The 27,462-nt window shown below is 40.8% G+C and overlaps 1 protein-coding gene, 1 long non-coding RNA gene and 1 pseudogene across 4 annotated transcripts; 1 reads left to right on the top strand and 2 right to left on the bottom strand.

The window, feature by feature from the left end:
• The first annotated feature begins 579 nt into the window (after window positions 1-579).
• Window positions 580-3,295, top strand: LOC133511910 (uncharacterized). Its single transcript, XR_009798064.1, has 3 exons — window positions 580-715; window positions 2,209-2,318; window positions 3,194-3,295. It is a non-coding gene; the product is annotated as an uncharacterized LOC133511910 (long non-coding RNA).
• Window positions 709-22,403, bottom strand: LOC133511909 (TGF-beta receptor type-1). Of its 3 annotated transcripts, XM_061841005.1 has the most exons (9): window positions 22,299-22,403; window positions 10,881-11,111; window positions 4,193-4,453; window positions 3,182-3,412; window positions 2,219-2,386; window positions 1,920-2,076; window positions 1,630-1,754; window positions 1,426-1,556; window positions 944-1,199 (listed from the first exon to the last, which is right to left on the bottom strand). In XM_061841005.1, exons 1-9 carry the CDS (start codon window positions 22,366-22,368, stop codon window positions 1,074-1,076), a joined length of 1,500 nt encoding a protein of 499 aa, XP_061696989.1. In that variant the 5' UTR covers window positions 22,369-22,403; the 3' UTR covers window positions 944-1,073. The 3 variants fall into 3 exon arrangements, with proteins under 3 accessions (XP_061696987.1, XP_061696989.1, XP_061696988.1); XM_061841003.1 differs by lacking the exons at window positions 10,881-11,111; window positions 22,299-22,403 and adding an exon at window positions 10,383-10,609 and having other exon boundaries at window positions 709-1,203; XM_061841004.1 differs by lacking the exons at window positions 10,881-11,111; window positions 22,299-22,403 and adding an exon at window positions 10,383-10,609.
• Window positions 6,753-6,871, bottom strand: LOC133512795 (5S ribosomal RNA; annotated as a pseudogene).
• Window positions 22,404-27,462: the final 5,059 nt, after the last annotated feature.

The following is a 27,462-nucleotide window of genomic DNA, read 5'->3' as shown; positions in this document are numbered from 1 at the left end:
TGTTTTCCCTATTCCAAATAACATTTGTCTGGTTTGCAGGCAACTTTGGTTGTTTTTTTAAAGATAAAAATAAAAAAAACTGTGAATAAATACATACATTTCACATTCATGGAGGACCTCCAGTCTGTCCACAAACTAGCACTCAGCTCTTTTCCGCAACGGAATGCTTTTAACTGTGCAAAAACGTTTTTTAATCATTCTTTTCGCATCCGGTCTTAAACACAACAAATGAAAAATATGAAAATGTTCGCCTTTTTTTTTTTTTTTCATTCTTCACTGATGAGGCCAATTTGTCTGGTAATTCCAGTGCACTCCTCATGAGGCAATATTGAGCTCACATGAGCATAAGACTCCACACGTCATACATTTGTCTTATTTCGAGAGAGAGACGAGAGTTGGAATCAATTTGCAGTGGAACCTCTAAAATCAAAAATCAACAATTATACTTTTCTCCCAAATTTTGGATAGATTTTGATCAGTGTCCTGGAAAGGAATGTATTAGCCAATAAGCCGTTCCACTGTAAGTGAATGTCGCCTTTCATCTTTTCAGGAAGTTAGCACGGTAAAAGAACAGGGGTGCCGGATCACTGCTGCCCCCCGTTGACTTGGAGTGTGAAATACAACGCGCCTCTTTTCACAGAGCATTTGAACATTTGATTTGACCAACGTTGTCAAGCAAATTGTCAATGTCGTCCAATGCAAGTGCCATTGAAAAGTAAGTATGCTTGTCTTACAAACAGCACACTACTTATCTTTTACAACACTGAGTTCGCTATAAGACACGGCACAACAAGGTGACTAGGAATCATTTTAGGGCACTTCAATATGCGAGGTAGCAAGGTTTATACAATAGTCATGGTTTTATTCAACCTGTTTGGATCTATTGACCACAAGATTGGTGCTAAGCTGCCACAGGCACCTCTCATGATTTTTTTTGGCACCGACAACAACCTCAATTGATTGATTGTGTTTTGAATTCCATGTGGGTACCTTCCCTGTGGGTACCTTCCCATCTCGGTGTGGCCCAGTCCAGAAGCACCATTGCTGACCCGGCTTTGAGATGAGAAATGTCTCTACTCTTTGACGTCTCTGATAGCGGACAATTGAGCCGCGGTCTTCTTGACCCGCAGGGCGGTGAGGCGGGCGGCGGGGTTGGCGTACCAGCACTCTCTCATCAATTTGCCCATCACACGCAGAGCCTAGCTTGTCAACATAGAACACACAGAGGCATCTTGTGTCCGTGTTCGGACTCAACCAATCACGTTCAAACGCATGTTAAACGTTCCTCTGATAAATTCCAAATTAAGTTCAGCTGTTTTAGAATGCTTCCTTGACACCACGTTCCTATCTAGAGGACCTTTGCGCCACCTTGTGGCACCGTCCAGAAAGAGCATTAAAAATGAAGACTGATGAGTCGTAGCTCACCTCACAGCTCTGCCACTGGTTTGGAATGTTTGGTCGCAGTTTCTGCTCGCACACCACCTTCCTCATGTCCTCCACAGACGGATCCGAAGGCACCAGGTCATAATAAGGCAGTTGGAAATCCTCGTGAAGTCCTGTGTGAAAAGACTTTAGGTTCAGCTTGAGTTTTTACAATGCAAACGGTGAGGATGACGGAAGGTACTGCACCTCTCACTGAACATCTTCGAGCCAGTTCCCAGAACACTAGACCCAACGAGTAGATATCTGCCCGCTTGAATGACTCAAAGTTGCTCGCGTTGATGGTCTCGTCCAGGATTTCGGGGGACATGTACCTGCACAAGACAACAGAAATTGAGCCTATTGACTTATTGGAATCTGCTTCTGGGAGTTAAACATGAAACTGCATCCGTCCACTTTCCATATGATGGATGGATGAATATCGTTTGACAATAGCAAAGTCATGGTAGTTAGTGCGTGTTCACTGACGTCTGTCCAACCTTTTGGTTCCCACTCTGTGGTTGGTCGGGATGTCAATACTATTGGTGCCTGAGTCGTGTTTCACGGCCAAGCCCAAATCTGCGATGACCGCGGTGCCGTTCTTCTTCACCAAGACGTTTTTAGATTTCAGATCCCTATGAGCGATAGCTGGCTTCCCTTCAAACGAAACAGAACTTTAGCAAGGTTACATGCAGTCATTGGCTACAAGAGTAGGTGTGCTGTATTTAAAGAGTCTCATCAAATATTCTTAAATGTTTGGGCAGGTATTTATTGATATAATATGTACAGATGCACATACCCTGGGTGCCAATGATCTCCATGTGGAGATGAGCCAGGCCGCTGGCGACGGACAAAGCGATGACGACCATGCTCTCCACCGACACCGTGTACCTGTTCAGGTAATCGAACAGCGAGCCGTGTTCGTGGTACTCGGACACCAACCACAGCTGAGTCCATGAGCCGTTATCTGAAATGCACCGTTGGCAGTCAAATATGTAAATGTAAATGCTGTAAAATATTGGTTCTCAACACTTCTTACATGTAGTGTCCCTTTAAAAAAATTAAACTATATTATTCAGATGACACGCCGTGGCGAGCCCGAAAGGGACAAGCCGAAAGAAACTTACATCAACGTGAATTAGCATGTGGTGCTAGCATCGAAACTCTGCAGCTAATGCTATTGTTTGTTTAACTATTACTAATTAAAATAAAAAAAAATTTTAATGACATAACTAATAAGTAGTGCTTGTCGAAATGTTGAATGAAATAAATATCACACTGGAGTTTGCGATATTGAAGTGTATATGTGATTATTTTTTAATGACATAACTTATAAGTAGTGCTTGTCGAAGTGTTGAATGAAATAAATATCACACTGGAGTTTGCGATATTGAAGTGTATATGTGATTTTTGACTGAATCACAGCCTTGATGATACACAGTACGGTGTCACTCCCTTTTGTGACATTGCTGAATTATATATTTTTAAAGGCACTGTAACATTGTGGAGAGTTGCAAAATTTACACTGCACTTAAATACGGAGGGTGGGAGGGGAAAATGATACCATGGAACTGTATAGCTTTGAAAACACATTTTTTAAAAATTAAATGCAACTGAATTGTGCTTAGAAGTGAAATACAACAGGGTTGTACAAAACATGTACAAGTTAGTCAGTAAAATTCTGCACAGTTTCAACTTTTATTTGAGTGATTCTACCCACACCACACTTTGAGAATCACTGCAGCGTCTAAGGCTCTGCTACCTTTGTTGTCAGCCGCAATGAAGCCCAGGATGTTGTCGTGCCTTAGCATGGTGGTCTGATAAATCTCCGCTTCACGGAACCACGACCTCTCGTCCCTGGAGGAGAAGATCTTCACAGCCACGTCCTCGCCCCGCCACTTTCCTCGCCAAACCTCGCCGAAGCGACCTTTCCCAATGCTCTCCTGGAGGACGATGGTCCGGGCTATGGTTCGCTGCACCAGCAATGGCAGCCCTGCATAAAGATGCGTCCGCCATATTTCACTTTTTTTTTTTCCAATAGGCAAACCCCAAGTTGTAGCTCTTAATAGAATGAGGAAAAGCTTTTTAGGAGTGGACACAAGATGACTTTAAGTAAAGAAGACCCTCCTGAATATCTATAACAACCTATAGCTATCCTAAGCTACACTAAGTTAAGTTTATTCCCTGCATACATCGCTAGCCTGTCAGTCAAAATGTAACGTTTCAACATTGAGCGTTGCCTTGTGATGAGTTTCATTCGTTCCATGATCACGTTCATAACTGAAAGCGCTCAAATCATCTTTCCCCATTGAAATTAATGGAAGTGCCATGAATTCATTTTGGCCTCCCCTCAAAAAACTAACATTTTGGTAATCTATTTCAGAAATTAAAAAAAACACTATAATAACAATGACCTAATAAAATAAAATGTAAAAAAAATTACATTTTGTGCATCACAAATACGTTAATTAAATTCATTGTGCGGCTCTTACGACTATGCCCACCTTGGCCACCGGGGGCAGCGTGATACCGTCCTACAGACAGAAAAGTCAACACTACTCAGTGATTCTATTAGCTGTCATAAAAATCGTCCTATTTTGCAGAGGATAAGTATTGTATGCCTCTGAGTGTTTCAATGTAATCTTGCTTTACCGTTTATGGTCAAGTATCCATTTTTGAAGGGGTTATAACACAGCGACTATCAATGGTATTTGTCAAACCCCCTATGGAATTTCTATGATGTATCAGTTTGTAGTAGTGAAGGGAAGCCAACCTGATCCCGAGCCAGAAGTGCTCATGTCATAGATGAGATCTTTGAGGCATTTGTCGGGTGACATGAGCATGTGATCATCCAGGGCCTCCTCCGGGTCGTGTTTGCGTGCCTGGCTGTAAACGCAGCGCTGACGCTGTACCACAAACACCCCCAGCACGACAGCTATGCACAGCAGGCACGACGGTACCACGATCACCACGGCCAACTGCAAGCTGTTGCCGCTGTTGCCGCTGCTGCTGTCGCCATCTTCCAAAGGCCTCTCTGATGAAAAAAGGCAACGGTAAGTTTATTCTTGTCGCGCCAGTCATACACAAAGGCGAACAAACCCACAGAGGCAAAGAAAGATAAGATTAATAATAATTAATAGTGATAATATAGAGTATACAGTGTTGCCATGAGATACAAATTCAATTTGTTCCCTACTCGCAATCCAAAGCACTCATATGTCAAATCATCTTTCCAAATTGAAATGAAAGTATCTTTCATTTCAATGGCATTTCCATTCATTTCAATCCAGGCTCCCCCAAGAAAAAAACAAGTGGGTTTTTAATAAGAAAAATAGCCCTATCATACTATTATCATATGATTATACTCATGCTGTAAAACAATAATTACATAATTAGTTATATAATTGAAAAGGATGTAAAGAATTTAAACAATCACTCCCTACTAAGGTGCAGTAATGAGTTCTACCCAAGTAATAACCTACATGTTCATACATCTATGTCTGTCTACATTTGTTGCTCCATTGTTTGTATTCAAGTATTCTTTATCCTTGAACTATCATAAGCTAGCCAACTTCAAGGCAAAGTTATGGGGTTGTATTAAATACACATGGTGTAATCGACTTTGTTTGATGTTTAGTTTGACAGTAAATGTTAACTGGAAGTGGCAATACACATTGATTAATTCACTATCTACCAAACTAATGCTGATTGTGAAGTAATGTGAATTTACTGCCACCTTGCAGGTTGAGGAACAACTCGTCCCTCAAAAAGTCAAAGCAAAAAAATCCCCCGAATAACTGAAAAACACTTATAGGTCGGGTCATCATTCATATCTCGAGGCACCACTGTGTAAAATCTAAAACATAAGCATAATTATACAAAATTAGAATAGATGAATTGAAAAAGAAAACAAACTCCAAGATGAAATGTTAACATCTGCTAACTCTAACCAAGCAAAGCAGCAAATAAAAAGGTTAAAAAAATTGAAAAAGCAGCAGTGAACAAAGTTTTCAGGCCAAATTGAAATGGTAAAATGGATTTACAAAGACTTCGTTTTGTCATTATTTATGAACACTTTATTATCACTTTAATATTTGTAATTTAATTGCCCAAATCATCCATTATAAAGGATCAAATCATGGTTTTGTCCTTGAAACTATGTAGAAGTCGCTTGGGAGGATGTGCTCACTGTGATTACTGCACCCTCGGGCGGTATTTGAAGACAGTTCTCTAAAGTGCAAGTCCAAGAACTTCCTCCGGCGTTTCAAAAACTTGCACGCCAGGTTAGGGTTAGAGAAACTAAAATGGTTGTTTATAGGTGGCCTGCCACACACACTAAGACAAACTTGAACTGGAAACAAAAACAAAGACATTGAAGATGCCGCAAACTCTGTACTGTATGTCGTAACAAACATCTCTGGCACTGCCCAATAATGAGCGAAAATCAAAGCTTTTAGTCGAATAAACTTTCCTCCACACAGTACAAAAAAACACCACGATGGATCATATCTTGACGTGCATGCAGTGATAAGTATTTGTGGCCTTTGCTGTGCCTGACCTTTATTTGGCTCTGTGGGTGGACTCATGAGCCCTGGGCACAAACAAGAGCTACACGGAGTACTGCGTGGCCACAACTGCAGCTAAAGTACAACACTGTACTACACACTGGGACACCAATAGCCAAAAGCGTTTGATCCGGTCTCCCAGTATGCCATGTCATTCTAAAAAAAAATTATAATACAAACTTATAGAACCAGCTATTTAAAAAAAAAAAAAGCTACATAATAATAATAGTATTTTTTGCTGCTGTGTTCACAAACACTCTGGTCAAATGTTCATTGACGATATGTCATACATGCCTGTGGCGTTAAGGAATGGGGCATTTGAAGTCAGTAAGTCTGCATGTGAGTGTTTGGGTGGGAGCTGTGGATAACAGCAGCTTCCATGTGAGTAGGTTTTACTGTTCTCCCCGCTTTCAATAAATGGTGAAAAGTGTATCGGCAACTGTTGGTTCTCCTTTCCTACATGCAAGGGCATAACAATAAATGAGAGGGGTGGTGCCTTGAGATACAAGTTCAATAGGCTCCATCACCAGGCCTGTATCTCAAATCACATCATCTTCCCCAATTGAAAATGATCTCTATGTTGGGTTGCAGTGTTCCAAAAGAAAGAACAAAAGCATTTGTAATGTTCATTTTCTTCTTCTGCTTTTGGCTGGTCCTGTTAGGGATCGCCGCAGCGTGTCATCTCAGATGAACGCATATTTGTTTGGCACAGTTTTACGCCGGATGCCCTTCCTGACGCAACCCCTCTGCATTTTAGCCAGAGAGAGAAGCTTACAGCACCTGGTATTCCAAGGCGGTTTCCCATCCAAGTACTAACCAGTGCCAAACCCACTTGACTTCCAAGATCTGACGAGATCAGGCGTTCTCAGGGTAGCGTGGCCATAAGCACTGTTCTTTTTAAAAAGAAAAATAGCATTTAATAATGTTGTACTTTGTTAAAACTTAATAAGCAAATAATTAAATCAGTATTGTCACATTACTTGTGTAAGTACAAAAGCAACTATTTTTTCCTGCTTATCCTCACTAGGGTCAGACATATCAATATACATGGAGCCGCTCAAAGCCCCCAAGTCACAGTAATATTAGTCTTTCTTCAGAAACAATAAAGAATATATGCCTGAGTATTATGAAAACAGTTTGAGTATTGTTCCTCCAATTATATTCAAATATGCATTGCTTAAAAGTGTTGTAACACCACTACGTAAAAAAGGCATTTGTTTGCCCGTATATGGTGTTTTGCATTGTTTGTTACCATTATGAATGTACACATACTTTTATAAGGCAAAATTTTTTTTTTGTTTTTTTATTTTAAAGACACAGACCAATTCCCGTTGTGTTTTCGCAATGTCTTTAAGTCTCAAAAGTAGTCTCTGGCAATTGACTAGAGCGGCTCCAACTATCGGTGACAAATTCCTTGTGTGTTTTTGACAAACTATTTGCCAAGATGATTTTGTTTTATGTTTAGTTTAATTCAATTTCAGCTAGGAGCAGCATGAAACAGCTTGAAGGCTCTTTTTGAAGACAAGTTCACTCTTTACCAAAATGGTGTCTGTCAAGAAGTGAGCAAAGTTCATTGTCACCAAAGCATTCATTCCGAAAAAAAAAAAAAAAAAAAAAAAAAAGAACAAGCCCGGGCAAAACATTGGCCGAACAGCGGCTCGTTTCTGGAAAAAATGTAAAGTATTTCAAAGCCCCACTATGTACTCCAAAAAAGTTATTAAACAAATGTTTAAAAACCATTGGTATATTGTGGGGCGAGGGGGTGGGGGGGGAACTTTTCAGTTCATTTATTGCTCATGAAGTACTTGCCAGCACATGCGCCCGTGTTGGCCAAAACGTCTACTGTAGACGGCTCAATGTGCAGTTGAACTCCATCACAGTTTCCCAAGACATCTTCGGCCTTTTCCCTAAATACAAGCCCTCCAATATGCTCATGTGCTGTAAAACTAACTTTATCCTTGTCTGAGTTTGTCTTGTGTTCATGGCAAATGTATTTGGTGGTCAGAAGGAACAAAGTAGAAATACAAGAGGCAGTCAAAAAGTAATGAGCCCAATCTAATCTAACCTACTCATATTTTTCTTTCAGAAATGTCCACAGTTAGAAGTTTAAATACTTGTTGAAGATTTCTTTTTAAAATAAACCAGGCTTCTTTCAGCCAGGATGCCTGAAGCAGAAGCAGAGAACTGTCATTGAATTTCTTGCTCTGGAAGGGGAGCCACAACTAAACATTTTCCAAAGGTTGCAAATTGGAATAGGCTGCAGCACAGTCAAAAAAGTGGTTGACCAGGATCAAAGGCAGAGAACAAGAGCCTGTTTCGGGTGAGGAGGAGCTCATGAGGTCACCAGTTCTTTTGCCTGGACAACCATAGCCACACAGTACTCACTTTGATCATCAGATTATCATCTTTGTGGACCTTTAAAAGAAGGACTGAACGGTCACTTCTCTGGTGACGACCAAGTTAAGATGCACAAAAAATGTTGAAAAAAACTGCACCCTTCTAAATTTGACAAAATTGGCATAAATGCACTTGTTCATTGATAGACAGTCCATGTTTAGGAAAAAGTTACATTACACTGCCTAATTTTGGATCATGTGACAATTTCTGAAGAAAGACATGAGTTACTGTCCGAAAAATAATCTCTACTTTGCAAGGAAGATTTCTTCCGGCCTCTGATCAGTTTCCATCGGCTCCTGTTGTCTAACTACAAGTGTAATTAATCCTGCTCAGTCTTTTGGCCACCATTTAGCATTTATTTGGACTGTACAGTATTTATAAATAGAGGAAGGGGGGGGTGCTTGAACACGGTCTCGTGGCCTGTGCCAGCGCTGTTATGTCACAGGATCCTAAGCAGGATCAGAATCAACCTCGTCTCGCCGGGGCCACAATGAGTGGGAAATCCCACAGCGATTGACTCCCGAGGCAAGGACGGGAACAAATGACAATGCCAGAACTAAATTCATCTCTCTATATGTCATTACTGCACCAGGCGCCACATTTGAAAATATGATTTGACACTCAAAAATGCAATTTATGTTTTGCACGCTGAATCATTCATACTACTTGGGGCATTTGAAAAGGTGCATTATATATAGTCAAATTAAAAAGTATATGTGATGATCTGGATGTACAATGTTTTGGGTTTTTTTTGGGGGGTGATGTCTGATTTCCTGTTTCTGCTCCTGTCCAGCCTCGTCTGCTTGGGTTACAATGCCCCCACCCCACCCACCCGCCCCTCCACAACCACCAGCACACTCCCCACCCAGTTTCAGTGATGCTTCTTCGGCTCGATTGGCTCAAAGTTAATTGTTGGATTTATTCAGGAATCACAGTTTTAAATCTGTTCGATGACCCCACTCCTGCATCTCTAATCATCGTTCACCTTTGAAATGAAAAACAAAACAAATGTTTTTGTATAAGGAAAAATAGCACTCTGTAGTATTGTTTTTTATAAAAACAGATTAAAAACAAAATGAAAAAAAAAAAGCAGATTTCTTTAATCACAGCTTAGTCAAGTCACTCATATAGAGCTCGTCCACATGACGTCACCATTTTCACGGCGCCATATTGCCGGTCAAAAAGAGCTGCTCGACACTCTGGGGGACATTGAACCGGAGCAGAATATTCATTGGTTGTCACAACAGACGACACAGATATTCAAAGAGATCATTCTACAGAATACCAGACCAGAAAAGATCGATGGATTTTGGCAATCAAACGTGATGGATGGTGCCCAACCAAATACACACGACGACTGTGTAGGAATTATTCTTCTCAATCTCAAATTCCCAAGAAGCATTTATAATTTCAAGTTGGCTCATTTGAGAACAATGCGTTTTTTTAAAAAAAGACAGGGAGTCGTCTCCAACATACGGGAAGCGCGTTGTGGTCACACGTTGAACTTCGGTAAACTTCTCTCATTTTTTTTAAAATATGTATTCTTCGCAAATGAGCTCAATGCGTATTTCAAAAAAGAAAATAAACCGTTGGTCACACAGAGGTTTACATAAGTTAACAGGTGGCCGCAACATGCTTCCGTGTACGGTGGCTGAAGCCTATCCCAGCGGTTTATTTTCTTTTTTTAATTACGCATTGGACTCATTTGAGAACAATGCATATTTAAAAAAAAGAGAGAAGTTTCGCGTGGCCGCAACGCGCTTTCATGTACGAGGAGCCGTCTCAGTCCTTTTTTTTGTTTTTCCAAATATAGTTAATGAATGCGAGTTTGTGTAAAACCAGGGGTCATTTCAATATTGGCATTTGTATGGAAAAAATCTGAGTGGCTCCATCACTATGTGGGATTTATTCTCGATTGAGAACAGATCCAGCAAGGAAGTATTTGTCCACACTTTTCTACGCTTTCATACTCTTTCGTGTAAATCTCGACGACTTACTCACCAGATCCATGTGTAGATCCAGTTGTCAAAGAAAAGCGGAAGCGGGTTAACAGTCCAATTTCGTATCGGTGAAAACATCGACTTCGGCGTTGAATACAGGTCTTCTATGCCAAGTGTCTCTCATTTTTTCCATGTACCTTCGTTTATTATCACCTTCTAGATGTTTACAGTATTGGACCAAACTCTGTGCGTCGTGCTAAAGGACGTATTTTCGCGTCGTCTCCAACCGACTCAGCATTGAAGAATGGTTTGTTTGACCGACACTTCCTGCCAGTTACGTCATTTGATGATGTCGGTGCACGAGCTCTACATCAAGGCACCACTGGATACGTGAATGCTATTCAACACCTACTCATGCCCTCTTGTGATATTTATGTCGTTGTAAAATGGAAATTTGTGGCAACACGTGGTCGGAGAAACATTTGAAATGAACAAGAACAACTAGAGGGCGGGTTAGATGAACAACTTACAGTACAGTAATGGCCGGGTGTGAGCGTACCGGGCTGTAAGTGCAGCGTTTCGTTGTTGCAAAAGTCGGTGAAGCAGCAGTTCCTCTTGGGGACGTTGGGGGAGCTGTAGCAGTACAGCGGACCTCTCATCTCGGACGGCGACAGGCAGGACTTGAGCGTCTCCTCTCGTCCAGCAATCAGGATCACAGAGTTCCAGCAGGCGCCGTCGGCGGACGTCTCGCAAACGTGGTTGTCGCACAGCTGGCACGCGCATTTCAGACCTGAAACGACGACAGCACACTTAACATGAAATACAGTCAACGGTAAAACGTAAAAGTAGTGATTCAACGCCTGTACTTCAGTAAACATACAAAAGTACAGCGGGGCTTTGGGATACAAGTTTCATCTGTTGCTTGAGCAAGCTTGTAAGTCAAATCACACGCGTCTCAAATCATCTTTCCCCACTGATTCAATGCAAATATAATTTGTCTGTTCCTATTACTGCAGTAATATTAATCGCTCTTCATAATATTTTGAAGTATCGTTATATGTTGTATTATCTGGACATGTTCAGAGGCCAGAGAGTGAGTATATTGGTAGAAGAGTGCTGAGGGTGGAGCTGCCAGGCAAAAGAGTGAGAGGAAGACCAAAGAAAAGGTTGATGGATGATGTGAGGGAGGACATGAGGACAGTGGGTGTTAAAGAAGAACATGCACGAGATAGACTTAGATGGAAAAAGATGGCACACTGTGGCGACCCCTAACGGGACAAGCTGTAAGGAAAAGAAGAAGTCATATTAGCTCTCAACGTTGCAGCATCATTGATGTTTAGATAGCTGTCACCTAAAGGGAAACATAAGCACCACTTGAGATGATAATTGGTAGCTCGTGTGCCTTTGGAGTTCCCTTTTTACGTTTGTATCGACGGCTGTGTTATTTTTTTTAAATGATTATACATTATTATAGTATAGATATAGAATATACACAAAAATATATCAAAATTTCTACACCGTACAGCAAAACATGTTAAAGAAGTTGATCTGTAGTAATTACTATTAACGTTTGAGTCTCAAACTTGTCACGTTGCGTTGTACTGATACACTCGACCAGATCGCTCATCTTTGATATAGATCTAGTAATACTAATAGCATAATGGGTTGCCTTTATTTATATATATATGTGATTTTAACTGACTTACCAGGTTTGTCGACCTTACTAATGTAGTCGGGCAAGAAAAATCTCCCTTCAACTCCTTTTCCTCAAGTCATGACTAGTTGAACGTGTTCCTAACACTCGCGTCTATTGCACGTATGTCAGCTTGCCTGTCAACCTGTTTGAACATCACGCATGAATTAGTTTACATAAAATGCTATTCAAACACGCGACATTCAATGATTAATCTGCCTTTTGTGTGCACACGTGCACCCTTTGTGGCTTCCGTTCTCGCCAAAATTGCGAAATCTCCGAGATATGGCGAGGTCATGAGAATGCGAGGAGAGGGTCATTACTGTTACTAGTGTTTGTGGCTCAACATGGCTACGCTCGTGAAAGGAAAACAACGAACTCAAATGCGTGTTCGTTCAATGTTGTCAGCTAATATCCGGATTAATTTTAGGCCATTTTTCCTCAATTTTCTGGAGGTATTTTCATGAAAATTTGAAAATCCGGAATTCCGGGAAAATCTGGAAGACTTTTATCACTAATTATAACAACTGGAAGAATACAACTTATTTATATAGACAAAAAAAAAAGCTTTTCTTCACAAATTTCAAATAATTATCTTTAAAATTGCCTTGGATGCGGAATGTCTTGCTTCTCCAAATCGTTTGTCAATCATGGTTCCGCGTTCACTTCCCCACGATTTCAAGCAATGACAATTGACCCCTCCGTGGATATTGCGCAATCCGCGTCACTGACCAATCAGAGGCCAGAGATCTGCATAAACCAAAGCCCGTTTTTGCTCCAGCCATTTTCTCTGACAACATTGCATGGTCCAATAAAGGTTTAGTTAGCGTTTTATCGCGTATTTGGGTTATTTAACAAAAAATATGGTTAAGAGGTGTAGTCACGGACTTTGTAATAGTGACGACAGGTATCCTGAAAGGCTACTTGGTGGAGTTTGATTCGTACCCTTTCCAAAACCGAAAACCCAGTACGAAAAATGCCTTCGATGGATCAAACTTTGTGGAAGACCGCATCATCAACTAAATCCATCTAATATCAACCGGAACACATATGTTTGCACGAAGGAATGCCCAATATTTGATTTTCAATACATGTCTCGTATAAATGAATTCGAAGTTCTTCGCTAGCATAACACTGCTGCGTGTGAACGATTGACACATTTATTCTTTGTTGAGCGATATTTAGCGATGATCGGACTGCGCAAACGTATTGATTTCTTGCTGGCTCGCGGCCGAAAGTTAACCAGACTGTGTTTGCACGAAGATATGCCCTAAATTTGATTTTTAATACACGTCTCGGATAAATGAATGAGACGTTCTCCGCTAGCATAACACCGTTACGTGTGAACGATTGACACACTTATTCTTTGTTGAGCGATATTTAGCGATGATCGGACTGCACAATCGTGTCGCTTTCTTGCCGGCTCGCGGCCGAAGCTTAACCAGACTGTGTTTGCACGAAGATATGCCCTAAATTTGATTTTTAATACACGTCTCGTATAAATGAATGAGACGTTCTCCGCTAGCATAACATTGCTACGTGTGAATGATTGAATGAAATCAGAAGCATGGCATCTCTCTCAGTTAAGAATGTATTGTATTGTATTGTATTTGCCATTTTTACTGTTTGTCTTACGTCAGCGCGCGTGGCGTGACGTCACTTCAGGAGGCGTGGTTAAGTGCCCTGTACGGAGGGGTCAATTTCAACTGCATTTGATATGAAATCATGGCATCATCTGCGGAGGTGAAACAAAAGTAACGGGCCCGTTTTGACCAAATAAACGCTATGCGACTTATTTCAGGTGTACCTGACGGCGTGTTTGTTACTTTGGAAGCAGACCCGTTATGTAATGGCGGCCGTGTTAAGCGGCTGTGGCTGGTGTGGAGGAACAGGAGTAATGCCTCTTAGTTTAACACCCACATAATCTCGTGTTCCACTTGGAGCTGCTGTCATGCTTTGTTTGACAAGCACGTCCTCGATCCGCAGCTCACCAAACACGGCATTTAATCATGACATTTCATTAAAATCTGGATTCTTCCATTCATTCATAAATATTTGAAGTCTTCAAGTTATCTAATATGTACAGCAGAGCCATTAAAATTTAAATTACACTTTGGGGTTTGGGGGCGGGAGTGCTTCAGGCGTCCCCCAAAAATGCATGCTGTTAATATGTACAGGATGAAGAGGTGCTGCTGTATCAAAATGAGTTGCATTACCCCGGAAATTAGTGCAAATACAATATGTTTTGGAAATTTAATCCATTCCTCTTATCTGTGCCTCAACATTTGAATAACTTTTATCACTTTTGATGGTTCAGTCACGGGCTTTCCCTAACGAGGGTTGCGGCTGTCTTTCAGTGAAATAGATCTTGTTTGGCTAGAAACTCAGAACCCCTTTGGCCTCTGATCCTGGAATTGCCCTTGTGTAGCCCCCTGAACTAACAAAAATTTGGTGAATTTCGACCGGGGCATAGGCCGACAAATTCTGTGGTGGATGTGAGAAGTATTCCATACATAAATATGTACACATGGCGCATCAAAACCTCTGAATCGTTGTTGAAATCAATATATTGAACGCACTGTGATGATGATTATTTTAACTTATCTCGCTGGATGGCACAGTTACATTGGGGGGGGGGCAATATGAACAATCAGGTTTGGGCTTAGATTGACACGGGTTTTGCAGACATATTTAAAGCACCAGTGTCGTGGCTATAAACATTCTAAAATAGACATTGTAAGGAAAAATACATATAACATTATTCACTTCAATGTCTATACAAAAAAATAAATATGAGTGGAGAGCGTGTCATCCATGCGCAAAGTTGCAGAAGGATCATTATACGACATCCAAGAGATCATCAGCAGACGTCGCACTGGAACATTCGGCATTGAAAACATGTAGTGGCACCTGCTATGGGAGCGGAACAATGGAGACTTTCGGATTTTTTCGCCGCCCCTTCTGACACGGAAGCTCTTTTTGAAGAAGAGAACATCTCACAATCGAGCGAAGTGACCGAAGCAATATTATCCTATCGTTTCGAGCCATATTTAGATGATATGTGGATCACTTCTAACTGATAACAGACTCCCAGACAGTATGTATGAGCCACCCCGGCCGAAGCTGACGGGAACATCGACACATTTAGCACCCCTGACTTACGTACAGGGATCTTTTGTTACGTTCTGAGAGGATTACGTCTCTAGCCCGCCCACCCCCTTCCCCCCCAACTATTAGATTTTTTTTAGTAGCTCTATACACACCTACCTGTCATTTGGAAACCCACGAAGCTCTCGTCCTTTGCAACTGTGCAATCCATTTTTCACGACAAACCAGGTCTTTTGGAAACATATGAAGAGTAAATCTATCCTCCCAAGTATTCAACCAATATCCAGCAATCCAACAAGCCGGCATTTTGGCTAACACGAAGGAACAAAGAGCTACCTTCCAGCAGGTAAAACTAGTATAAACACACAAGTGCGCACCTACTGATTACGTCACTTCCTGCTTCTTCTCCAAAACAATTACCTCGAGAGGATTTTCAGGGCGGGAGTAACAAAAAGCCATTTACGTCAAAATCATGTTTTGTGGTGAGAAAAACGGATGGGTCCATTCTGGTTGGCTTTTTTTCATTAGCAACATACTAAAAATCATGCATTTCATGACAGTGGGGCTTCAAGTCAACAGCAGTTCTAAATTTAATAAGGGTACCCGCACACATTTGTTGCCACACAGGCCAAGTGACAGCAGTAACAATGCTCCAGACACGAATATTTGGCAATGATTACACATCGTCCTCTTACCCCCGCTTGTGTAGACTTTGCATTTTCTTCCCATGCCTGCATGGGTTTTCTCCAGGCACTCTTGTTTCTTTCCACATCCCCAAAACTCTAACTTGCCCTTAGCTGTGATTGTAAGTGCTTGTCTTGTTTCTATGTGCCTTGCGACTGGTAGGGAACCAATTCAGGGTCTACCCCCACCGCCTGTCTGATGATTGCTGGGATAGGCTTAGGTTATCTCGTGACCCCGGTGAGGATAAGCGGCTGAGAAAATGGATGGATGGGCTCTACCAAGTTTTATTGGAATTGATTTGTTATTTTTTGCTAAATGCATCGATTCTGAATTCTGCACCTCACGTGTGTCTTCGTGTCGGAAATGTGCATGTCAGATACAAAAACTTCAACACACAAAAACAGCAGAGACGTCACGCATAGCAACAAAGTGACGTAGCCTCTTCTTCAAATTCTGAGGTTTGAGCTCGTCAGCCACGGAGACCTTGAGATAGGTTTATATCTTTTTTTTCCCTTTATTTATTTCTCCCAAAGAATCTCAAGTATTTATCAAAATTCTTTCATTTCTCATCCAGCAGTTGCCAGGCAACTACTAGAGTCGAGAGCAAGTAAACAATTTGAGAAAATGGAAGGGTTATGTGAGACTCATTATTATAATATTCAATTAAATAAACTCATCTGCTATGTAATGGGGAACTGTTTTTACTTCTTTTCGTGTCTCTGAGTCATCTGACAAGTATTTGTGATAACAAAATAAAAACTTCCTTTTCTCTGCCAAGTCAACTTGCAACAATATCAGATTTCCTGACATAAATACGCATAGACTTCTCTCCAGACATTTTCGATGGCGCTTATCCTCATTCGGGTGATGCGTGACTTTTGGGGTGGGGAATTAATTACGTCCTGGACTGGTCAATTACATGGCACATCTAACTTTTCATTATAATTAATTCATCGGGATTTATTTGATATCCTTGATATTCATTTTGATTTTGTACTCGTTTGCTCTTTGAGGCCCTGTAGCTCAGTGGTTTGAGCACTGGTTTGATAAACCAGGGGTTGTGGGTTCGTATCCCACTGGGGCCCCCACTCCCTGAGAAGGGTTGCGTCAGGAAGGGCATCCAGTGTAAAAATTGTGCCAAACAATGAGATGATACGCTGTGGTGACCCCGAAAGGGACAAGCTGAAAGGAAAACAACAACTAGTTTGCTCTTTGTCCTATACTACGCAAATAGGGGCGCACTAGTAAACAACTTTCTTACTAGTAATGCTTTTCCAGGATTAGTGCCACTTTAGGGCCATGAGTATAAAATTAAACCTTACTTGCAAACTACTGCGATAGACTAGTAACACCACTCGGCCCAGCAGCAGTTTACGATCACGGGTAACATACAGTGGCTGTTCTGTAATCTGTCAACGCTCTCCTACTAGTGTGCAGAAGTGTCATAAAATAGAAAAATATAATGGGGATGCGCAAGCAGGAGTTGGAACACAGATACTCTTCACTGCTAGGCAAACGTGCCACCCACTATCCCCTCGTAGGCACCGTGCTGCTGGCCTCCAGGGACTGCTTCTGTGAATTGTTTGAAATGAAAATTGTAATTTGCAAACCTTGAAGTGATGACTGGCTTTCATGAATGCTTGCTCTTTTCCAGATTGTGATGAGGGAAACACTTTCAACCCATTTTGGGATTCATTAGGATGATGACGGATGGCGTCATTGTGTTTCCGGTCCCCAAATGAAGTGCGGGTGGACTTATCGATAAAAGCATCTGCACACACACACACATTCAATCAGTATTTTTTTCTCATATTTAGTATGAAGCAATGGTTTGCCTCGTAATCCCGATTTTATTTATTTATTTTGTGGGGGGGCTACATATTCAAATCAGGAAAGGAAGGGCTTGGCCAAAAGGGAATTAAAACCAGAGTCTGGACCTTCATCCCGTTGGAAATTATTAAGAGACTCTTTTAATATTACAAGAGAGGGAAAAAAATTAATCACATAAAAGTAATCTTTAAATTATGAAAAGCAAGGGAAAGAAAGTTGAAATAGCAAAAAAATCAAGTTAAGCATTTTGTAAGATTCATTTATTATTATTTTTTAATCTGAGAAATCAATATGCTGATAAGTAACAAAATTATTTGAGGAAAAATATAATGAAAAAATCTTGATAGATTTGACAAAGGTGTTATCTGATAAAGCGGCACGGTGGAGGACCACAGGTTTGGGATGGATGTTATTTGACGAGCAATTGAAAGTATCGCTAGAAGAAATACACTTTTACTTGAAAAAAAATAGAACATTACCAGGAAAGGGTAACATTTTTCCTGAAAGAAAATATTACCATAAAAAATTAAATTTCTAAGAAAAAAAAATGTGTAATACTCGGAACACTAAAACACCACTATGCAACTCCAAATCAATCACTCTTCTGTTGGAGATCAGATGGTCTAATTAGAATGCAACGCCAAATATGAATTCATTTCACCGGCTGTTGTGCAATCAGGACAGACAACAGGTGATAATGAGCAGCAATTAGCAAGACGACTCTACAACGGAACGGATCTGCGGGCGGCGACCAGAGACCATTTCCCTGTTTGCCTCCTTTCTGCATGATTTTTGAAGTCACTTTTTCCCATTTGCCCGTTCTACTGAGGCGGTGTCTACAACCCACAGAAGTTGCTCAGGTAGTGCAGCTCAGTATGGATGGCACGTCAATGCGTAATCCGGACCTCCTGGCACACTGTTCAGAGCATGGAGGAGATACCAAGAGCACGGCCATAGGAGGACAACAACTCAGCTTGCCCAATGAAATCATCTATGTTTTGGACTGGTCTGCCCGTTCCCCAGACTCCAAAGCGATCGAGCACATCTGGTACCTTGTATCGATGCCGCATCGCAGCACAGACTCTTCCAGAGTTGATTATGTTCCGATCCGGGTTGGGGAAAAGATTGCTCAGGAGAACATCTGTCGTCTCATCGGCACCAGGCCCCAGCATTGCAGGGAGTGCATTCACGCCACTCACACCACTGAGGCTCAATTTTGATTTCCATAGAAGTTGGATCAGCCCATGATCTGATTTCCCACTAGGATTGTGTGCCTGGTTCTGAACCCAGACCTCCATGGGATGAGGAATTTGATGTCCATGAAGCATTCCAATGTTATTTAGTTTAATTATATATATATATATATATATATATATATATATATATATATGTTTACTATTATCAGGGAAAATTAATTTATTTAAGAATAAATCTCAGAAAAAAATATTTAAAATGATAGAAATCTATTACCACAAAAATAAGGCGATTTCAAACAAAAAATATTACCCAAAAAATGGCAAAAAATGAATACTTATTGAAAATAATATGTACTGTAACTTTACCATAAAAATAATCCTAAATATTACCCTGAAAGTTGTATTTTCTACAAGAATATGGACCCAATATTATAAGCATTAATGTATACCTACATAAAGGACTACTTGACGACTTTTGGAAATTTTAATGGCAATTACACGATAATTATTATTGCAATACAGATAGTAGGTCACATATAGTTTAATTATATTATCTCACTTTCTACAGAAAAGTGATCCATATGCATATTATTTCCCCTGAATAAAATACACGAATGCCCTTGGCACTAGTTTGGGCTTACATGTGGTGTATACTGCATGAACTGTCAACAGCTACCCAGGAACATAATTATGCTGTACTTTATTGCGCTTATTGTACTTTATTGCACTTATTGTACATTATTGCGCAGTACTGCTTTTCTGCACCCCCCACTGTTGATCTTTGTGTGACGAAAGTAAGTCCCCCCGTAGACTGTTAAAAGGCAACGACCTCTCGTCCATGCAGAGGTGAAACAAACAGAGGCAGTGGCAGAGTTAATAAAAGTTTTCCTCAATTTCAAGTAATACTTATAGTTTTAGTCTCGATCCAGGCGCTTAAAAACATCAAAATATAGAATCTATCACGATGGTTTACAGTGCTCCCTGTCCCTTCCCATGCAATGGACTTATCCATCTTCTTGCTGCACATGTGTTGACCTGAATCAGAACAAGTGTAGCAAAACAAATCTACAAATCTGTTGACAAAATACACATTGTGGGTACTTTGACTCCTAATTTGAATTTACTGTCAATGGTGGAAAAAAAAAAAAAAAAAAAGACCATTTGTCGACTGTCAAGCAATAATGCAAGCCTCCATCAACTTTTATGTTTAATTTACCCCTCGGCAAAGCAAGAGCATACAATTGCGGCCGTGTCATGACACTCTTAGTCACTTTCTACCAAAGACAAAATAACCTCAGCCACCCCCCTCCCCAATGACGACATCATACTACAAACCCAATTCCAATGAAGTTGGGACCTTGTGTTAGACAAAAACAAAACACAATGATTTATATATTTAATTGAATACACTGCACTACTTAATGTTCAAACTGACAAACTTTGTTTTTAGAAAATAATCATTCAATCAGAATCTTATGGCTGCAACACGTTCTTAAAAAACTGGGACAGGACAGGGATGTTTACCACTGTGTTTCATCACCTTTTCTTTTAACATTCGATAAATGTTTGGGAAATGAGGACACTAATTTTTAAAGCTTTATAGGTGGAATTCTTTCGCATTTTTGCTTGATGCACAAGTTCAGGTGTTCAGCAGTCCGGGGTCGCCGCTGTCGTATTTTATGCTTCGTAATGCGCCCCGCATTTTCAAAGGGAGATAGGTCTGGACTGCAGGCAGGGCAGTGTACAACCTGCACTTTTTTACTCTGAAACCACGCTGTTGTAATGTGCAGAAAGTTTTGGCATTGTCTTGCTGAAATTGGCAAGGGCATCCATGAAAAAAAATGTTGCTTGGATGTCAGCATATGTTTCTCCACAACGTGTATCTACCTTTCATCATTAATGGTGCTTTTACAGATGTGTACGTTACCCATGCCATTGTCACTCACACAGTTCCATACCCTCCCAGATGCTGGCTTTTGAACTTTGCGTCCATAACAGTCTGGAATCTTCTTTTCCTCTTTGACCCGGAGGACACGACATCCACAATTTCCCAAAACTTTTTTTAAATGTGGACTCGTCGGACCACAGAACACTTTTCCACTCGGCATCAATCCATCTTAGAGGAGCTCGGGCCCAGAGAAGCCGGCGGCATTTCTGGGTGTTACTGATAAATGGCATTTGGTTTGCATATTACAGTTTTAAGTTGCATTTACGGAAGTAGCGTAGCGCCGAACTGTATTTACTGATTTTGGTTTTCTGAAGTGTTCCTGAGCCCGTGGTGACATCCTTTACACAATGATGTCAGTTTTGATGCAGTGACGGATTGAAGGTCACCGGCATTCAATGTTGGTTTTTGGCCTTGCCGCTTACATGGAGTTATTTCTCCAGATTCTCTGAAACTTTTGATGATATTGTGCATCACAGATGATGAAATCACAAAATTCCTTGTGATTGTGCCCCACCTTTGGTTGTACATGACTGAGCAATTCAGGGAAGCTCCTTTTATACCTCATCATGGCCCCCACCTGTTCACAATTAGCCTGTTCACCTGTGGGATGTTCCAAACAGGTGTTTGAGGAGCATTCCTCAACTTTCTCAGTATTTTTTACCACCTGTCCCAGCTTCTTTGAAACGGGTTGCAGGCATTTGACACAATGTCCCAACTTCATTGGAATTGGGTTTGAACATCACCACTAATAACCTCTCACTTGTATTAGCTAAATCCTTGAAGAGCCCAACAATCAACACAGATGATTCATGACTCGGATTTGTATAACATTACATACTGCATATTAGATGAATAAAAGTGAAAATAGCGATCGGAATGCAGCTCAACATAACAAGTAAATCGAGCGTGTTACTAACCACCTCTGCACGTACGGAAACACATTGTGGCTCTGAGTGGCCGCGCATATTGCAAATACCAGAAACCGCCACTGTTTTCTTGCCATGAAGTAGCACTACTGTCAGTGTCAGTCAGGGAGAATGCAGTAGTTATGGATTTCATGAAAAAGATGTCAGGATTAAAGCGGTCGAATGGTTGACTATTATATGTTCATTTATGTTTTAATTAATCTATGAAAGCATAGACATTATTTAAGGTTGCTCAGGAAAAGGGAGTTTTGTCACTTTTTTAGTTGATGTTAAACAATATTCCAAATCTCCAGGTTGCCAGTATGATTAAATACTCTTCTGAGTACATGATAGTACTCAACTGGACACAACATTGGGTACTCCTACCCAATCCAAGGACATCTCGATGTTTGATTGATCAACTTTTTGAAACAATATATGTCTCAATACAAACACAAAGCAGTTACACTTGTACTTGAGTCACAGACAATAATGAATTTTTTTTTTTAAAAATGTGTGTGTGTGTGTGTGTGTGTGTGTGTGTGGTGTGTGTGTGTGTGTGTGTGTGTGTGTGTGTGTGTGTTGTGTGTGTGTGTGTGTGTGTGCTGGGTACCTGCGCTCAGCTGGGCCACACACAGCAAAATCCAAAGTGCGTTAAGGCTCTGCTCGCCAGGTCGAGTCATGGCAAGGACCGCATGGGTTCCCTCCGGCCGGACGCTGCTTGTCTGCTCGCTCCACGCGGCCGGCACGTACAAACACAATCACACACACACACGCACACGCAGTCACAGTCACTCCCACATGCATACACACACAGGGGAAGAAAGTGTGCGACGCAATGAGTGAAAGCTTTGCAGCAGCTCCCCACCCCCCACCCCCCACTGCAGGGAGAGAATGAATGTAAGAGGATTACACTGCTTCAGACCACTGATGGAGACATGTGAAGCACAGCCACACACTACAATTTGTGTGTGGGTGACCACCTCATTGATCACATAAGCAAAAAATATATATAATATACTCCAATGCAATAAGATCAAGAAAATTGATTTTTTAAAAAGTCAACAACAAACGACATTCGGCACACTTGATGTTTTCCTAACGGAGAAGTGGGAAGTTTAAAAACGTATTCGGTCCGACACTTTATATACAGTACAGGAAATGCCCCACTTCATCTTGGTTCATGCTTGACAGTCACGCTGTCTTGCATTTTTTTTTTTATCTTACTACAGTTATTACTCTTTTTTTTGATACTGTACAATATTTTATTGATTGCTTTTGCTCTCTCTCAAGAGATTGAAATGTTTATTTGATTGTTTTTAAGATTTGTTTAAGTATGTCGTGTCAAACTGTAAATACGAGAAAGGGAAACCTATTATCATTAATATCCATCCTTACAGCCTTACCTACTTTACGTCCATCCATCAATCAGTCCAACTGCCCATGCTCAATTGGTTGTGTTGGAAGAATTTTAAATATATAGTACTCACCAAAAACACAAGATTAGAATATTTGTAAAATTGGTATTTGTGAAACCTTGTTAATTTTGCAGTATTCTGAATAAATTAGTAGCACTATCCTTGTATATCATATCCAAAAACAGCATTTATAAAAATAACATTTCTAAATGGAAATATTCAAAATTGGTATGATTTGTAAAGCTGAGTTAAATTAGTCTTTTTACAGTAATAGCAACATATACTGTATTTACTGTATATAAAATACATACACATACTGACAAGTTTAGTACTTAGATTAGTCTTTTTTTTCGTCACAATGAGAAACTTTCCTTCCAATTAGAAGCAAGTTCTCAAGTTCTCCCCCCCCAATCCCCGCTATTTCCCTTGAGGGGCTCCGTAGTTTGACTAAAGTCGTAGCATTGTGTCTAGTACTTAAAAACAAAGTTTATCTGTAAACAAAAGTTCCCCAAAAAGTTAAATTGGTAATTTTTCTGAAAATATGTCTGAAATTGTATTTGTTTTTGAAAAAACATAATGGTGGTATTTTCGAAACAGTGTAAGATTGGCGGTGTTTATATATTTTTTAACGTTTTCTTGAAAAACAATGCCGTAGCTATGTTTAAAAACATGTTCTATAGTATTTTTAAATGTCCCAACGTATAATACATGTTTCCTAGCAACCCCAGTTACAGCTTGTTAAATGCAGGACACCACACACATCATATTTAGACCCTTTGTACGATACATTTGTGTGTTAAGACATTTTAGCCGCGAGATAAGTGTCGAGATTGGACCCGGAATTGTCCACATGTGCTCCTAAGCACCATTGTGAACACATATAAAGTGGCTGGCTGTGTTTACCTAGTGTTGGGCAATGTGTTTCCATGTTTAAAAAAAAAAAAAAAAAAAGCAATTATCCCATATATTTAGCTGATTCAGCAGGAGAAAAAGCAGCCCGAAAGGAAGTGACGAGTGCAGGACTTTCTGGGGGAGCCCTGTGGGGGCATAATGGATCAAATGACACTGAAAGAGATGACAGTAAAAGGTCCAAACAGCTGTTCATGCATATGTTAACGGCAGCTAGCCATTACTGGCCTCTAAACGCTCTTCTGCATATTTTAACCAGAAGAGTCATCTGGTGAAGGTGCCATTCCGCATCACTTAATGCCACCCTACATTTTGAAATTTATACATATAGAGTGGGGGGACATTTACATGACAATTTGTGATTTTGCTATCTTACAAAAACCTGGACAGCTGTCTTTTTTTTTATCCTCCAAACATGGCACGGTGAGTTTTTGGCATATACTGTGGTTTCTACTTTATTTTGATCTGACAATCAACACGCCATTTAGATGTTCACAGGTGAATTTAAAGGAGATGTCCGGTGGTTTGGATTAACAATGTATCCAATAGGTCATGTCGTATGTACTGTACCTTGAAAATTTGAGGTTAATCATCTATCATTTAATGGGGGTTTGAGAAGATTTGTATTGGCAATTACAAATTTTCATGGGTGCTACAATAATAGCCAATCAGATAGCTGCATTGTCTTAACCCCTGGCTTGACACGCCCCTCTCGGCACATTGTCCCACAAGCAATTCTGGTTGTCAGTCGCGTGCGCTTGGAAAAGTTAATGTTACGAAGAAAATGGTCCTCAGATGCGCTCGGGGAACGTGCAATTCTGGTGAAAAATATCCTGCTAGGCTACAAGGGCCCTGGGTGATTCATTTTCCAGAGCCTAAAACACAGTTGAGGAAGTGTCTACGATGGATTAAGGCTCGCGGAAGAGAGCCCGTACAACTAAGTGTGGACAATATCAACAAAGACAAGGCTGTACGTTCAAAGGTTAGTGAGGGAGAAGTATCTTATCAGAGTTTGGTTTCATTATTATCAGTGCTTTATACTTTGCAGGAGAACATTTTTCACTTTGTTAGTGTATCACTGACCTGCTGAATGAAGTGTGTCATGTTTTTTGCCGAAGAGTTGCGTTCGTGATATGTAAATGCGCAACGTCATGCAAGGGAAATGTCTATTTGCCCATTTGTATCGCGTCGGACTTTTAAGACAGAGCACCGGGTTCCATTACGAGCCAAGTCAAATGAATACACCCACTCACTTATAAAGACTACAATGATATTACTCGTGATCTTTCCAAGTAAAAAGTACTCACCCTGCTTGACATACGCAGTATGATTCCTCTATTTTATCCTGTTGGATTTCAATATGAAGTTTGTGAGGCGTCAACCTTTTTTGCATCGATCGCCAACATTTCGCTGCAACTCTGACATTGTGTCCTGCTCTGTCCATAATCTTAATTCCATGTACATATCCTTGCATGAAATATTTGAGACCTCTCTGTAGAACTCTCTTGGATAAGTCTGATGCATTTGGCAAAAAACATACCTCAATATTACCTGGAATACGCGACAGAGAATCCACTTTAAAGATGTTCTGTTCAATCGCCATTTTGTAAGCTTGTGGGACATGGCAACTGTAGCTAAGGGGGCGGCGCTTAAGATCGCCATCGGAAAGGTCCATTATGGCCAGCTCTGATTTCTCGGATTTATCCTCATCTGATGAAGGAATAGCAATATCTTTTGATTGGAAAGATGGAGGAATACGTCCATACAGATTTGAACCTGTGGCTGTAAATAACGTCGAATATTCGGATGGTTCTTTGGACGGGAATGACGAGAGTCTGAGTACGTGGAGGCCGACGTGCGGGACACATCATTCATCCATGCAACCGATTTTGGAGTGTGTTTAGGCGAGGCAGTGGAGGACTGCACTGAGGACAGCACTTGTGGCGATGAAGGATGGTAGAACCCATCAGTGAAAGGTAGGCCTTATATTGTGGGAAAGGTTGTTTTAGCCAACAGGGTGGCCTGGGTCCAAATGATAATGAAATAATCTTTGGCTTGGTGGAAGTTAATACTGCCTTCACAACAGTGGCGCGGTATCGCATGTGAAGAGAGTACAAACCGGAGATGATTTCTTTTTTTGCATTCGTAATACGTCACATGCGCCCACGTAGGTCATGTGACTCGCAAAAATGGTGGCACCCATAAAAATTCATAATTGCTGATAAAAATCTTCTCAAAACACCATTAAATGATCCAGGATTAACCTCAAATTTTCAAGGTACAGTACATATGACATGACCAATTGGATACACATTATTAATCCAAACCACCGGACGTCTCCTTTAATGGGGGCCCGTCATGTGCAGTGAAACCAAGCGGGCAAAGTGCATGACCAGCTATTTTCTTCACCTTTGGATCACTGAGAAGCACCAAGCCGTGGACTGTAGTACGGTGAGGCTGCTGCGGGAACATTATCGACATCCAAACTCTTGCGCGGAAATCATTCATGGTGGCTTTCAGATCAGAAGGTAAGACTGAAACTGGACATTCCCAGTTTCCCCTTAATTATTCACATTCCTCAATCATTTCGTAAATGGTGGGCAACTGGTTAGAGCGTCTGCTTCGGAGTATTGTGGGCTGGGGTTCAAATCCCAGCCCTGCCTGTGTAGAGTTTGCATGTTCTCGCCGTGCCTGTGTGGGTTGTCTACGGTTCCTCCGGTTTCCTTCCAAAAACATGCATGCTAGGTGAAGTGAAGCCTCTAAATTGCCCATAGGTGCTTGGTTGCTTCTGCAGTATGTGGCCTTCGATTGGAGTCTCAATAAATGCTTCTGAGTTCTTTTTTTTTTTTTTTTTTTTTATTTTATCTGCAGTGTGACTGGCCCTGTTGAACACTCCAACATCGTGACATGTCTCCAATGATTCTGGCAAAATGGTTATTTGTTTATTTGCCTCCCACCATTTAATTTAACATAATTTTCATCTACTGGCTGCTGAGTCTTTTCTCTCATTTAACACAATTAGCTGCAGTTATAGATTTTTTTGATGGCAATACCTGCATTAATTGTTTCAAACAATACTTTTGGATCACTAACAACTCAGAAAATTACCACATCAATGTCCGTTTTCTCCACCTTCTTTGCCATGATTTCTTAAGGGGATTGCTGCGAACAAATATGCTAATTGGGTGCGTTTCTCAATGCAAATGAGGCTCAGTGTACACAAACCTGGGCACAAATGGGTCTTCCAAATGGAAAATGACAATAAGCATAATGCTAAAAGGTGGTAACTAAGTGGCTTGAGGATAATAAAGTCAATGTCTTAAGAGTGGCCATCACAAAGACCTGTTCTGAACCCCATTGAAAATTTGTGGTCACATCTCAAAAAGGCGTGTACAAGCAAGGCACCTGACAAACCTTCTATCAGGAGTAATGGGCCAGGATTCCACGAGA

This window comes from Syngnathoides biaculeatus, chromosome 14 (assembly GCF_019802595.1).
Source record: "Syngnathoides biaculeatus isolate LvHL_M chromosome 14, ASM1980259v1, whole genome shotgun sequence".
NCBI lineage: Eukaryota > Metazoa > Chordata > Actinopteri > Syngnathiformes > Syngnathidae > Syngnathoides > Syngnathoides biaculeatus.
Note: the sequence above shows the minus strand (reverse complement) of the source record. Positions and strands in the feature narration are given on the sequence as shown.

Excerpts from the sequence above, each read along its gene's own strand:
- LOC133511909 (XM_061841005.1), bottom strand. The coding sequence starts at position 22,368 with ATGACTCGACCTGGCGAGCAGAGCCTTAACGCACTTTGGATTTTGCTG. Across the intron at positions 2,387-3,181 it reads CATTGCGGCTGACAACAAAG|ATAACGGCTCATGGACTCAG; the intron begins GTAGCAGAGCCT and ends GGTGCATTTCAG. Across the intron at positions 2,077-2,218 it reads GGAGATCATTGGCACCCAGG|GGAAGCCAGCTATCGCTCAT; the intron begins GTATGTGCATCT and ends TTTCGTTTGAAG.